Source organism: Protopterus annectens, chromosome 7.part1 (assembly GCF_019279795.1).
Source record: "Protopterus annectens isolate FY-2018-M chromosome 7.part1, PAN1.0, whole genome shotgun sequence".
In the NCBI taxonomy this organism is placed as follows: domain Eukaryota; kingdom Metazoa; phylum Chordata; order Ceratodontiformes; family Protopteridae; genus Protopterus; species Protopterus annectens.
Window position 1 is genome coordinate 384,527,210 of NC_056740.1, and position 15,195 is coordinate 384,542,404.

The following is a 15,195-nucleotide window of genomic DNA, read 5'->3' on the forward strand; positions in this document are numbered from 1 at the left end:
TTACTTAGAAATGCCATATTTTTTCTTTGCAATAAACATTGCTCCTTGTTTAACAACAAAAAAAGAGAGAGAGAGAAAAGACAACCTTAGCTTTGATCCTCTGTGCTTGCTCCTCCTTCTTATCCAGCTCATCTTGCAGGCTTTGCTTTTCCTGTTCCAACTCAGTTACTCTCTTCTGAAGCTTCAGGAAAAGAGACATGTCCAGAGGGGCCTTTTTCTCACTTGCATCCTGCAAACATCAGCAAAAACTAAGTGCTCAGAAATAAAGCAGCAGACAAGAAACCCTGAAATCACCACTTCAGATTATTCAAACAGCAGTAAGCAACCTCAGAATTACAAAACTATCAACATTAAAATCCACATTAAATGTTTTCATGAAATATTAAAACAGGTTCAAATTCAAGTGGAGGTAGGAAGAGGAACTGCAGAAGGCTTCCAGATAAAACAGATGACAATACACTTAAAAAATGATCAAATGACAAAAACAGAAGTTAGAGAAAATTAAACAAACATTGACAGACTATAAAAATATATTTACCAGAAAAAATGAAAGCAGTCATTCATAAATGTGAATTACATTTACTGAAAAAAAAAAACAAGACCATAACATTTTTGTTTATTTTTGAAGCAGGAAAAACAACATTTGCCCATTTTCAAGTGCAGGTTTTTTGAAAGGAAGTTAGAAATACAAGGTGCAAGTGAAAACGAATAATGAAAAAACTCAGCATGGAGACGTAATGACACAGCAAAGGGTCTTATATGGTACACGGTTCTTATGAAAGGACTGCGATATGAATGAGTAAACCAAAGAAAGTAACTTCACCTGTTCATCTTCTCTAATCCATGATGCTTGTACTTTTCAAGGGATGATTATCAATGCCTGGAACAGAACCTAATATCAAGATACCCCAATATAATTTGGTTTGTTACCAACTGGAAGCTAGACAGCTGCTTGAATGATACAGCAGCAGCCTGCAACTTCAGCAGAACAGCAGGGGTGGGTTTACTAACAGTTAAGAAAGGGTTTACAGCACAGGGTGAAGGTTGAGGAACTCCATTTCTTATACACAGGACATGTAGTCTGTAATTGGTTGGGGTATCACTCCAGCAAAACTTAGTTTTAGGTTTAGACATGGGCAAAATTAAAGAAAGGCACGCCAGCTATGTGGCATAGAGAGATGAAATCTTATGACCAAGATGTCTCCCTAACTGCTGGAACGCTACCACAATGGTGGTGGCTGGGGGACCTGAGCAAGCTGACATCATGAAAAGTGAACAGAAACACAAACCCTCGCACGTACAGCTTGCCCGGCCCAATCCAAGTACAGAAAACACACCAGGGGCCAGCAAAGACAGTTCCAAATCACTTTATTGGCAAACGAAATGGTGCATGAGATACACCAAAATAAATCTAAACTCCTCAGACTAGTTTCGGTCCATACCTTCTTCAGTGAGGATTGACATAAAAACCATTCACCAGTGAAATTACAGCATATATATAGGATGCAATAGCCAATGAAAAACGTGGTGCCTTCCAGATAATGCATAGATAGAAGTAAAAAACTTGTGTTATAACAGTGGCGCTGAAAAGCAGCATGTATCTAAAGTTTACCCTATACATCATAAATAAATGGTGACCAGTAGAAAATACTCATAAGCAATAAGTACATAATAAAGATGATGAATAACAAATACTTGACTCATCATTACCAGTCCTGAACATGACATGAACAAAGTCAGCAGTCTATCACGATTGTGATAGATATGTAATATATAATACATTAAATAAAGGACTGTACTAGACTATGCAATGATGATAACTTGCTATGCATGTCAAAAGTGTATCTAGATCCCTATATTTACTTATAGATGGTCAATGAGCCCAGGTGGAAATAAAGCCCCTAAATGTACTATCCAGTATTTTTCTTTGTGGCTTAGAATGCTCTGCCAACCGAGCTGGTTGTGTCTGTTTCCCTGAATCTTATCAATAATCATAAACATGAATTTAGCTGATTTATGTTTAATGGAATGTTGGTATAGAGCATTGGTTGGTTTATGGTTATGAATATCACTACGATGTTCACCTATTCTGATTCTCAAAGAACGTGAGGTTTTGCCAACATAGAAAGCTTGACAATGACATGTGGCCAAATAAATAACCCAACTTGATGAACAATTACCAAAAACACGAGCATCAAATACTTTGCTAGTATTAGCACTGGTAAATTGTTTGAGTTTGTTGACTTGGCTACAAGAGGTACAATGGCCACAGGGGAAAGTTCCCAACAATTCATCCCCTGAAATAGTAAGTTGTCTGTAGTTAGCACCCCCACTGTCCTGATGTTTATAATGAGAAAACAATGTGCCCAAAGTTTTGCCCCTCCGATAAGAAATGGAACAATAATTGCTCAATGACCATCTATAAGTAAATATAGGGATCTAGATACACTTTTGACATGCATAACAAGTTATCATCATTGCATAGTCTAGTACAGTCCTTTGTATCTCATGCACCATTTCGTTTGCCAATAAAGTGATTTGGAACTGTCTTTGCTGGCCCCTGGTGTGTTTTCTTATCATGAAAAGTGAAACCTGTGACATTAAGCCTGCTCCATCCACCTAGGGATTCCTTTCTCCTTGCATTCACAAAAAAAAAAATGCTCTTCAAGCAAAGCATTTGATGCCCTCTCCACAGCACACTCATCTTTCTTTAACGGAGGAGGAGTGACAGTTTTAGGGGACTCAGAATAAGAGTTTCTTGTCCTCCTGGAGCAGCATTCAGCAATGCCCCTTGAGAGCAGTGACAGAAAGGGGACGTCTGCAGTCTTAGGAGATGATGACCTAAAGATTATTTTCTCCCTGGAGTAGAAATGCCCGGCTAAAGGGTTACATAGCAGCACTTCTCCAAAACCTTCCCCTGATAAGAAAGTGGAATTAGGAGAACGAAAAAGCTCACAGGAGGTATGGGATGACATTGGTGATGAGTGGAACAGGGAATTAAAAAATGTACATTATATAAATGTATATAATCACGGACTAGAATCAAAATAAAGACAAAAAACTAATGTCTTCACTTGGTAGATGTCAGACTGATGGGAAAATAGAATCCTTAACATCAGGTTCCTCCACTACCCTCAGAAGACATCAGTTTTAAAAAAACTCTATGGACATAGACTATATACATTAGGCTCACAGTGAGGATCCTCATTTTTATTTTGGGCAGGTGAAGGATTTAATACTTGCCAGGAGATGCTGCAACTGAGGTTGATAAGAAGGGATATTATGTATGGAAAAGAAAAGAAAAATAAGTCTGTTTTCAGACAGCTGTATAAATGGTTAATGGAGGAAAGGGTTCCTGGTGATGTGATGTTAAATTTGGGGAATTCAAGCAGTACACTTCACAAGATAATGTAGATAAAATGCCACAGATGCTCATTCTGATAGGGGCCCGAGGGCTCAACATCATTGGAAGCAAAAACCTATCATATTACAGCTGTTGAGTTATCACCATACTAGAAAAATGTACTAAGCAGAAATATGTTAACTGTTTGCAGCTGAGAAGAAAGTTGATGTGGAGAATTTTCTTTTTGTATGTGTTGTAATGATTCCATAAAGTACAGTTGTGTTGCACTTAAAATTGTAGATGTTCAAGTAGCTCAGTGTTCTAATATCGACTCTTGGGTCTTCCTGCCATGTAGAAGCCATTAGTGGCCCATTTACAGAGTCTTTGTGTCATCCCTAGTCAACAGATGTCAGGGTATAAGACAAGCATCCATCAGCACCATGGTTCAGGTCTTTATAGGCTGTGTTTAGCAGTCTGATGCCTGAGGACATCACAACTCTTCCAGATGTCACAGGTTAGATAGAGATAAGGAAAGATTCCAACTATGGACAAGGATTACATGAAGGGGATGATGATAGATGAGAGCTAACCATCAGATCCACTCCCCCCCCCCCATTATGGAGGACAGGCCAGTAGACAGAGGGGTAGGATGGTGGAAGTCTGTAATACCATAATTGTAGATGTTTAGATGTGTGAGTAGATAAATGTTAGAAGTGTAACACAGCTATACTATGTTCTTCATTGTGAACGTTGCACTAATGATTCTTGAGAGGACTCCCAAAGCTACAAGTTGAGGGGTAGGCTATCTGGCAGCCCCTGTTTTTGTTCCGGTATCCATAAAAGAGCATCTTCCATTTCTAGAAGTATGATTTTCTCATAGATGTTTTTTTGCCTCTCTCAGGACAGACAGCACTTCTGTAGAATAGTTTGCATTTTGTGGATTAAAATCAAATCCTCCATTCTGCTAGTTTGAGTGTGGTCAGGTGTAGATGAATGACACACCCCTTTTGCTGGGTGATTACATCTATCACTGGTGGAAGAATGTAATCTTTCTCTTCACTGAGAGTCAAAAGGAGAGACAGTGCTGCCTTGGCCAGAAGAGGGCTGTGAGTATAATGTTCAGCCTGTCTGACCTCACTTTTATCAGTACTCTGAGGTTCAAGGGTAATGGTAGAAAGGCATACAGAAAGAGGTCTGCCTGACCTCCATATCCCTGTCCCTGTCTATTGGGTTCTGGATAAGAACCTTTGTAGCTCTCTTTTCTGATGAGAAGTGCACACTGGGAAGTCCCCATTGATGGGTGAGGCTCAGAAAAATATCTCTCTCTTCAGCATCTATTCGTTGGGGCACAGAAAAGTCCCTGCTCAGCGAGTCTGCTACGGTGTTGATTTCCAGCCTGGGATGTAGGATGCTATGAGTGCCACTTGCAATTCTTGTGCCAGGAGCTAAATCTTTACTGTGAGACTGCTCAGAGGGTAGGAATGGGTTTCCCCCTTGCTTGTACCACAGAACCATGGTGTATTCTGTCCAAATCTGCAGGGTTCAGGTTGCTTTGAAAAGCTTTCATAGCTAGAAGGACTGCCAGCACTTTTCTGTTTTATGTGCAGTTTTCTCTGCTCTGGAGTACAGATACCTTTGCACCTTCAGTGGTCCTATGTGTGATCCCCAAGCTATTTCTGAACTGTCTGTGGTGATATTATCTGTCTCTGGTACACAGAAGTTTGCCCCTGGATTCTGCAGGATGGTCTCTTCCCACCAGAAAATCTTCCTTTTCAGGTAGGGGAGAAAAGACACCTTCCCAGGCAGGGACATGGCTTACAAGGGTTGTGAATGATGTTACCAACATTTTTAGGTCCCACTAGAGTTTTATCATGTATAGTTTTGCAAGGGGGACCATTAAGATGCAGGATGCCATGTATCCCAAAGCCCTCAGGTATTCTTTGACAGTAGGCTGAGTAGACAATTTTTGAGGAAAGCAAACTTGTCCTGGAGTAGGAAGGCTTTTTGTTCTACTAAATGTACCGGTGTACCCAGAAAGAGAATTCTTGTCTGGGGCTGAAGATGGGACTTGCAGAGGTTGAGACTGAGACCTACCTTCTGGATGCAGTCCATGTTGATTTGCAAGACTGCTTGGAGTTCTAGGATGGATTTGCTCTGGATAAGGCAATCATCCAAGTAAGGATAAACATACACCCTAAGGTTCTGCAATTGGCTTTAAACTAAGCTAAACATTTGGTGAAAACACTGGGAGCAGTGGACAAGCCAAATGGCAAAGCACAAAACTGGTAGTGTAATCCTGCTGCCACAAACAAAAGATATCTCCTGCACTCTTTTGCAATACAGGTGTAAAAAAATGTAGGCATCCTTCAGGTCTACAGTAACCATATCAGCCCCTTGAAAGATCATGGGTAATGGTTTCTGATGGGTTAGCATTTTGAATTTTGGGATGTACAAGAACTTGTGCAAATTCAACAGGTCAAAAGTTGGTCTCCAAGTGCATTCCTTTCTTGGTAAAAGAAAGATTCTTGAGTAAAACGCTGTTCCCTCTTCCCCTGCAGGAACTGCCTGAATGGACCCTTGTTGTAAAAGGTCTAGCAAGATGAGGGGGAGAAGACCTTCTTGGGGTTTTGGGGGTTAAGGCGTCTATGGGGGGGGGGGGTTTCCCCTGAACTGAATGGAATAGCCCTTTTCTATTATGTGTAGAACCCACTGGTTCCCTGTGATGAGTTCCCACTGCTGTAAGAATAAGAACGTATCCTCACTAGAGGGAAGGTTTGGCTGCTGCGAATAGCCACAGCTGCTCTCGGGGGGGGGGGGGTCCTTGGATCCCCCAGGTCCAGGGCACTAATAAGGTTGCCACCTCCTAGACTGTCTTGGTTTCTTAGCTCAGGAAGGCCTCCCTTTTACTTGCCTAGGAGGCAAAAGGCAAGGTTTACAAGAGTAATTGCTTTTATATCTAGGTGAGGGAAGCAAATAGAATTCTTTCACACATTTTGTTTGTTTTCTCTTTTTGTCCAATTTCACAAAAACATTTTCTGCTTGGGGGGGGGGGTCCAAAAAGGAACTCCTTATCCAGCGGAGCATCCAAAAGTTTGATCTTTACCTAGTCAGAGGATGGCTGAGTCCTCAGCCAGACATGTCTACAGAACCTGTAACAGCTGCTTTACATGATGCAGCCAACGCATCGTAACCACATTTCTGTGTGCGTTTGGAGACCTGAAGTACTGATTTAGTTGTCTCCTGTATGTTTATTTCTATGGTCTTGTCAGTAATGCCCTCTGATTTAGTGATGATTTGTTCCTGTAAAGACCCTTAGTACTTTATCATGTGAAACTGGCAGTTAATAGCCTCACAGATGGGGTCTTTTTGCTAAATGTATCCAACAATCTGCTTTCTCTGACATTAGGCGAAGGATAAAACAATAAAATGTAGTCTCACACAGCAGCCGAGATTGATTGAAAATTTAATAAAAAGTTTCCAACACAATAAATGAGTGCTTTCATCCCATAAAAGGTGACCATCTGATTATGGAAGTGATTCCTGAAGGATAACTCTTCAGGGGAAGAAGCAAAAGACAGGGTATAAGACAATTCTTCCTCATCTTCAGATCCTGATGAGTTGAATTTCTCCTGAAAAGAAACACTTCTTCTTTTTCTGAGAAAAGCTTCAGGGGTTGGCAGCTGTGACAAGTTGAGCTCCCTAGATTTCATGTTTTAACCTAAGTTGCTGCAGCTGAAGACTGGGCAGTACGTTAAGGCAATCTGACTGGTCTCTTTGGTTTAAGCATCCATTTAGAAAGGTCTTGGTATGTGGCAGGGCAACGATGACCTCTTTCTGGTTTTCTGAGGTTTGTTCATGCACTACAGCCAAAGAAGATAAACTGTCTCCCTCGGTAACAAACACTCAAGTGTCACAAGCCAAAGCCTGCAAAGTGGCTTTGAACCCAACCAATGCTGATATTGGAGTGCCCATAACCAAATGGCGTTGTGGCCATGGAGGCCTCCTGTGGCATTGTGCCAGAAGGCTCAGGTCTAAGGTCTAGTAGTCACCAAACACCTCGCCTAAGTAATCAGTTAACATAAATACAGACGCAGAAGGATCCCCCTCATCTGCTGGATCCTTTTCCTTCAACTTTTTGTCTTTTCTTTTCTTGGGAAATGTACCAGCCAAAGCTGAGGTATGAGAAGAAGTAGAAGGAGCCAGGTCTGAGGACTCCATGCTGTGAGGACCTCAGCTGTATGCTTAAAGGTCTTGGATGGAAACTTATCATAACCCTGACAAAACTCCAGCTATACTCTTGTCGCATATCGTCTACTCAGAAGTGATCTCTGCTTAACATTTATTTTATTTTATATTTGTTGACCTGAATAGTCCGGACGGATGCATGTTCATTTTCAGCAGAGATCTGGGGAGAAAAGATCCAAGGAATAACAAATCCAACATAACATGTCACATATTACAAATTACAAATAGATTATTTATAGAGATTAGATGGGCAGACAATACAAATTACATATAGAATATTTTCAGTGATTAGAAGAGCAAACATTACAACAGTTCGTCAGGTAAAGTTATTCAACGAGTGAAAATCAGATTAAATTACATAGTAGGCTACATAGCAGATTTACACATTCCAGAGAAAGGTTAACCAGGCTTGATACAGTGACATTGCCAGTTTGTTCCCAGGTGATGTTTGAGCCTAGTTTTAAACTGACCTAGTGAAGAAAGTAAGGTAATATCAGCTGAGAGAGAGAGTTCCATGATCTACCTACAGAGTTTATGAAGAGAGTGTCACCGGCTGAGTTATTAGTTTTACATATCTGAATAAGGAGTCTGTTGGAGGAGTGCAGTGGTCTAGGATTATTATAAGGGGTGACAAGATTTTTGAGTCCAGGGGTATTGTCAGGGTTATATATGATTTTATGGGCCACAACCAATTGGATATATAGTATTAGACTGGGTAGTTCAAGCCATCCAAGCTGGATTAGATTGATGCAACGATGTGTCCTAAAAGGCAGCCCAGTGGCAAACCTGGCAATGTGGTTATAACAGATTGAGAGCTGTTGGACATGCTACACTTAAAGAAATCCCAATCCCTCAGAGCCACATACTCCAGGGATCTAAACCTTGTCATCACAATTAACAAAACATGCTGGAGGAATAGGTTCCTGATCCAGAGACTCCCCAGACTCTGGAATAGACTGCCCATACATGTCAAGAAGAGCACCTCTTTAGCCCTCTACAAAAGGAAAACAGCAAAGTAAGCCAGCAAACTGTGATGCTGAACAATTCAATATTTAATGCATGTCAGCAAAAGAATGCAAAAGGAAAAAACAGACCGGTTTCGGAAGACCTGGTGGAAAAAGTCCACCCAATTTGATTATCCATTTCTTTTTTTTGGCATCAAGAACATTATGCCATCCTGCTTTATTTGATCTGTTGCCCCCAATTTTATCTATTACCATAAACCTAAAAAAAAGCTGTAGCAAGTACTAAGTATAGTACACTAGTGGGCTTCCTTATCCTCATGTCACTAATATGTTCAGATACTCTTATTCTCAGTGGTCTCGAAGTCTGACCCGCATAGAATGCTGAGCAATTTCATGTACCCAAATAAATGATCCAGTTGCAACTGCAGTTAGCAAAAAATGTGACATCATAAACTTTTCCTGAATTTTGACTTGGAAATTGTTTAGACTTCATGATTCTATTGCAGTGACTACAATGACCACAAGGAGAATGCCCAATAAGAGTATCCCCCAATAGAATTGTTTGTATACCAGTGTGACTCGAACTTCTGGGTCCTCGTTTGTAGTGACTTAAATGGGAGCCCACATTTCTGCCTCTACGAAAAGAAAATCAGCATTTCTCCTGAAGGAAATGAGATGTTATAATCAGCCAACAAGATGTTCCAGTGCCTTTGTACACCATTCATAAGTGTATCCATATTTCTTCCATATGTGGTGACCAACTTGATATTAGAGTTATTAGGTGCTTCTTTTTCTCTGTATTTCAAAAGGTCACCTTTATTTAGTGTGGTAGCCCAATTACTGGCAGTCAGAACATGTCCCATTTTGTAGCCTCTGTCACAAAATCGCTTAGTAAGATCTTTCCTAAAGTGTTGATAAGTGGATTCCTGCAAACATCTACCTGGTGAAAATGGACATTTGGAGGAGGTTTTTGGATGCTTGCTGGATGGGTATGGAGATCAGATGTGGATTATTTTTGGAATTTGTTGGCTATCTTAATGAGAATAAATGGTGCCTGCAATTCACGGTGAATTACAGTTTGGAACAAATAACATATATTGATGTTCTAATCACCAGAAATACCGATCATACTTTACGAACTGAGGTATTTCGCAAATATCCACAGTACCCTTCTCCATGCATCCAGCTATCATCCACCCCATATAGCTAGGAACATCCCAAAGTCAGAATTCATAAGAATGCGACGAATCTGTGCATTATCATAAATCAAATGTTCAAAATAAGCCATGAAAAGGTCTGCATATATGGGGGCAAAGGAAGCCCCCATCGCTGTTCCTTTAATTTGCCAATAGCATTGTTCCTGGTAGAAAAATACATTTTTGTTAAGGACATGTTCAGTGAGGCATATCAAAAAAGTATTGAAACCAGGTTGATAGAGATCCGATTTGTATAGCCAGTATTCTATGGCTTCCAAACTGGCCTCATGTGGTATATATTGGTGTACAATGCACTGACATCTAGGGTACATAATAACCACCCCTGTTCCAATTGGGTTTTGGAAATGATCTGAAGAAATTCAGTAGTGTCCTTGATTCTTGAGCAGACCCATTTTAGTACTGGCTGCAGAAATTTGGTGAGGAATTGTGACAGAAGCTCAGTAAGTGAACCTCTCCCCAATACAATCGGTCTCCCCAGTGGGTTACAAGGGTCCTTGTGAATCTTAGATAAAAAATAAATGTATTGATCCATAGGATCCGACACATTAAGATGATACAAAGTAGTGTCAGAGATAATTCCCCTCCTGCCTAGAAGATAATAAGAAATCATCAATCTGTTTTTTAAACCTAAATGTTGGATCCAAAGGCATCTTTACATAGTGTCACCCATCGCTAAGTTGTTTTTGTGCCTCGGTATCATATTGAGCCCAGTTCATGACCACAATTGCCTCACCTTTATTAGCAGAGAGAATAACCAAATCATTATTTTCTAAATCATGTAGGACCTCTAGTTCAATCTTTGAGAGATTGTTAGCTTTATAACAACTCCCTAGAACAGAAATGCAAATCCTTCAATACACGTCTTTGAAATAATTGATCATTGTGGTACATGGGTGGTACAAATTTAGACTTATAAGTAAAAACTCTGTCAGAGTCACCATCAGTAGATCCTTGAAAGCGTAGTTTCAATATAGTCTAAAACTCCACTTCAAGTCACACATAGTCTAAAACTCCACTTCAAGTCACACTGGCTATGTCCTTGCTCAAACCCAGACTAGCTCTGTGCCATTAACTAAAACATAAACAACTAGCTAAGATAAGTACTTTGTATACTGTGATAAAGAAATATGTATCCTGTCTAACTCTATGTCATTATACTGCCTACTGCCCTTGCTAATATGTTATTAATGTTACATTTGTAGTAATCTCAGAAATAGTAATGGCAGTCTTGTACTTGTATGTAAATAGCCTATGTTTTTGTTAAGTTCTTTCAGCTCATTTACTGTACCTAATTATCAATGTAACTCTGTTGGAGCTTTTCTCCCCGGGCCTCCGCTGAAAAAGGACATGTATCCAGTCGGACCATCCCGGTTAACAAATGTAAAATAAAATAATAAATAATAAATAGTTTTAAATTTAGAAGTCTACAAAATGCTAATACATCTTGAGCTAAATGACCCTCAGAAATGAAAACAAAACAGGAATAAAGTTTAAGCCTTTATTGAGTAGACTTATTTGAGTTTGTGACAAGGTGATATTAGAGATATTTAGAACATTAAATGCAAGAAAATGCGATGTAAGGCGAAACAATGAAGCCACGGAGGAAGATTCAAACCAACAAGTTTATTCTGCTACAACATTAACATTGACACAATTTGTTGTCACAATACTTTTTCATTTAAAGTTACTTCGTCAGATGTGGGCGTGCAATAGTTAAGGATAATTTATAATAAAACCTAATGAACATCATGCCATTAATTATCCAATGAAAATGTCAGGACCATTAACAAATTTAATAGACACATCCTGTATATAGACAAAGACAAAACATCATGTTTTGTCTTTGTCTATATACAGGATGTGTCTATTAAATTTGTTAATGGTCCTGACATTTTCAATGGATAATTAATGGAATGATGTTCATTAGGTTTTATTATAAATTATCCTTAGGTATTGCACGCTCACATCTGACGAAGTAACTTTAAACGAAAACATATTGTGACAATGAATTGTGTCAACGTTAATGTTATAGCAGAATAAACTTGTTGGTTTGAATCTCCCTCCATGGCTTCATTGTTTCGCCTTACTTTGCATTTTCTTGCATTTACTGGTGGTGTTGTGCGTTGGTGATCACTTTTGGATATTTAGAACATTGTTACATACAATCATTTCTGAATTAGTAGTTTCAGCAGCCCCTCCATGTTGTCTATTTTTTTGAGTGTTTTCTCCCTGCACTTTTGTAGTGGGGCCTAAAGGGGCTGTGGTGTTGCTTTTTTTTTTTTGGGTTGGGTGAGTCTGAGACCTGCTGCATGTCCAAATTTGTGGCTGATGAGGTATCATCCACTGATGTCTCAATACCAACCGGGCGATTTTTAACAATGGATCTGGGATGCTTCCTTTTGGTCACCCTAGTGTTCCCTTCCTCAAACCTTACATGTTTATTGTAATTAAATGGATTTCCTCGTTCATAATCAGTTTTGTCTTGCTGAAATTTGTGGACTTCCCTCTCACGTAACTGTTGTTCTAAGGTGAGGAGGTATTTTCCTTATTTGCTGAAACCTGTATTGTAAAAAGGTTGCCCCTCAAAGATTTTAATTTCTTCACATAGCTTAGTGACATCCACAATGTCCTTATCAATAATTCTATCATGATAATTAGCTAATGCTTCCACAAAAGCCATAGATGTTTGTTACTGTATAGTGACCCAGTGCTTAGCCAATTCTGCATCTATCTCATTGACAAGTGGTTGTGTCCTTACTCTCAGCCCTCTTGGTGAGATTCCTTTGGCCAAATATGCTTTAAAAAGCCTGGAGTGTCAAACATTGGATCTCAAGGATCTCATGCATTTATTCAATCTTAGAAAGAGAGCCTCACAAGCATTCTCCCGATCCTTCAGCGGTGGTTCTAATATCCCCTTGGTTATTAATATCAACACCGAACACCCCCAGATCTTCCCTATCGGCAGATAGTCCTGTTAGTATTTTGGTTAAATCCATACTCAGTGGGTACACAATCTGATATAATCAAAACACCCACATATAAAGTTTCAAATATAACTGGTTGGCGGAGAAAGAACAACTGAACTGTATCTTGGCAATAAACCCTTTTTATTAACTAAATCGTTAATGACTTGTAAACCAACAGGCCAGTTTGCAAATGTCTAAATATAGTAGTGGACAACCTCTTTACAACATTCATTCAAACATGAATCCTTAATCCTTTAGTCAAGTATGGACCATAATAGCCCTTGCCAAAAAATTCAAACAATACACACTAATTTTGGCAATGCTACGCCCATATGACATTCATGGAGTGAATGGTATCCATTCATGACTAGTAGTGGTTCAAGCCACTTTGTTATAATCAACATTTAAATAATATATTCAACAAATAGGTGAACCATAACAGCCCTTGCCAATATGTCCCAAACACTGTTATTTTATGCCTTAAATGATAGTGTCCACAATAGTATAACAGGAACCCATTTGCATATTACCTACCTATGAACCTATGAATAGTAACGGGCCACCAAAGTTAATGTTAAATTCTCAAGTCAATTAGGCAATGCTACGTCCACCTCAATTTGTGGCATTCACCACTCCCATATCACACTTTAGTTCAAAACCACTTAGTCTGTTGGTATACAGTCAAACATAAAAAATTACCAAACATAAAAACTGAACAGCCCATATGTCTTGCATCCACCCCCCGGAATCATAATCCAAAGTGTATCCAATGAGTAGTTCAATAGACCTCAAAATCAGGACTAACAAATCTCTGATATTTATAATATTAGGGACCCCAAAATCCTATGTATGACTAGATCTTATTCCTGGCTGAAAAACAAAACAAAAACTGTATATTGATAAACAACCTGAGCACCTACGAGCATGAACCGGACTGTACCCCTCATCAATCAAAATGTGAACATGTCTATAGTTTCCTCTTTAAAAGGAACCTTGATGATTGGATGGGAGATAGGAAATTCACCCCGGGGATAATGTCAGTTGCCCTGCTAGACAGGGGTCCAGGGAAGTAAATATTGCGGGAAAAAATAGCCATGGAATTGTCATGGCTAGGCTTGTATACGCCCTAAGGCCAATAGCCTAGTACCAACCTATGAACTAGAAATGTGCTGTTTCTCCAAACAAAACAGACAAAAGGAATGAAAGACTTTATGGGGGATTTGTTTCCCCACTTGAAGTAGTTATTGAACTTTTTTAAACGTTCATCAGAAAGAATATTCCCTAACGGGGTACTTATCTGAAAGCAGGCTGCAAGAAACTCCGGAATAAATGAGCCAACCGTCTGACCACAAGTGTCTAATAAAATTAAGTAGCACATCGGACTAAATAACTAGAAAGAAATTAAGATGGTGCCAACAGAAGCCTCTCTTATACTTTGATGTCCAGACATCAGTCGTCTGAAGTCTGTCAGCTAGAGATGATGCACAGACTCTTGAAACTGGGCCAGTCACAGGTTTCTGCATGGCAAGAAGACCCAAAAATGAGTAATGCAACCTTGACTATGAAGAACATTACCATTTATTGTTAAAAACAGGGCTTTTTCGGGCCGGTAAGTGCTGGTACCTCTGCTGCCCTGTTTCATTTTTTAAAAAAAACTTTCTTTTTTAGGGGCATTCTTCTTTAAGAATGGCCTTTGTGTTGGGATCGCACAGATGCATAAGACCTTTTCCGTCTGTGCGATGTGCGACCGATCATTTACATCTTCCTGGTCCATGCCCTTGGAATTCGAATTCCTGAAAACTTTTGTACATGGACCGCGAACGGACAAGTGAGTGGTAGGTGTCCATTTGTGTTTAAGTTTTTAAGAGGTGTGTGTGTGTGTGCAAGAAGTAGGTAGGTCTGTGTGTGTGTTTGTGTATAAGTAGTAGGTAGGTCTGTGTGTGTGTTTGTGTATAAGAAGTAGGTGTGTGTGTGTGAGAAATGTTCAGACTGCATGGGTATAGCTTGAATATGTCATATGTGGTTAGAGAACCTTGAAACAGTTTGTGAGCAGAATATTCTTATAGTTGTTAACTCTACTATAAAGGCTATTACATGCAAAGAGTGAATGCTTAATGGCAAATGTGGTGATGGTGAGTTGTTACATGACTAAACTTTAAAAAGGATAGAGAAGAGATATGTCTGGGTGCTGGTGGGTGATGACAGGTGCTAAAGTAGAGAGTAATATTAGCCCTGAATTGAAATGTCCATTTGCCTCTTCTGGTGCATTCAGAACATCTAGTAAGTTTTGTAACAGACAAAAAAATGAGAAGTATATTGGGAGGTTGAAAGAATAAACCAGGTTGAATGGGTTTAGGGTGAGGGGTTAGTAGTGATGTTGTGAGTAATGAGGAACAGTATAGAAATTAAATGCTACATTTAAGCATAGACGCTTGTGCTGCATTGTAATCAAGTTTGGG

At 39.5% G+C, this 15,195-nt stretch overlaps 1 protein-coding gene across 14 annotated transcripts in view; it reads right to left on the bottom strand.

The window, feature by feature from the left end:
• Positions 1–15,195, bottom strand: part of MYO5A (myosin VA) — a 4,204,798-nt gene that overhangs the window by 837,095 nt on the left and 3,352,508 nt on the right. For all 14 annotated transcript variants that reach the window (XM_044078829.1, XM_044078834.1, XM_044078828.1 and 11 more), the window contains one exon: positions 86–229. In XM_044078829.1, the coding sequence (XP_043934764.1) occupies positions 86–229 (144 nt within the window). The remainder of the gene's footprint in view (positions 1–85; positions 230–15,195) is intronic.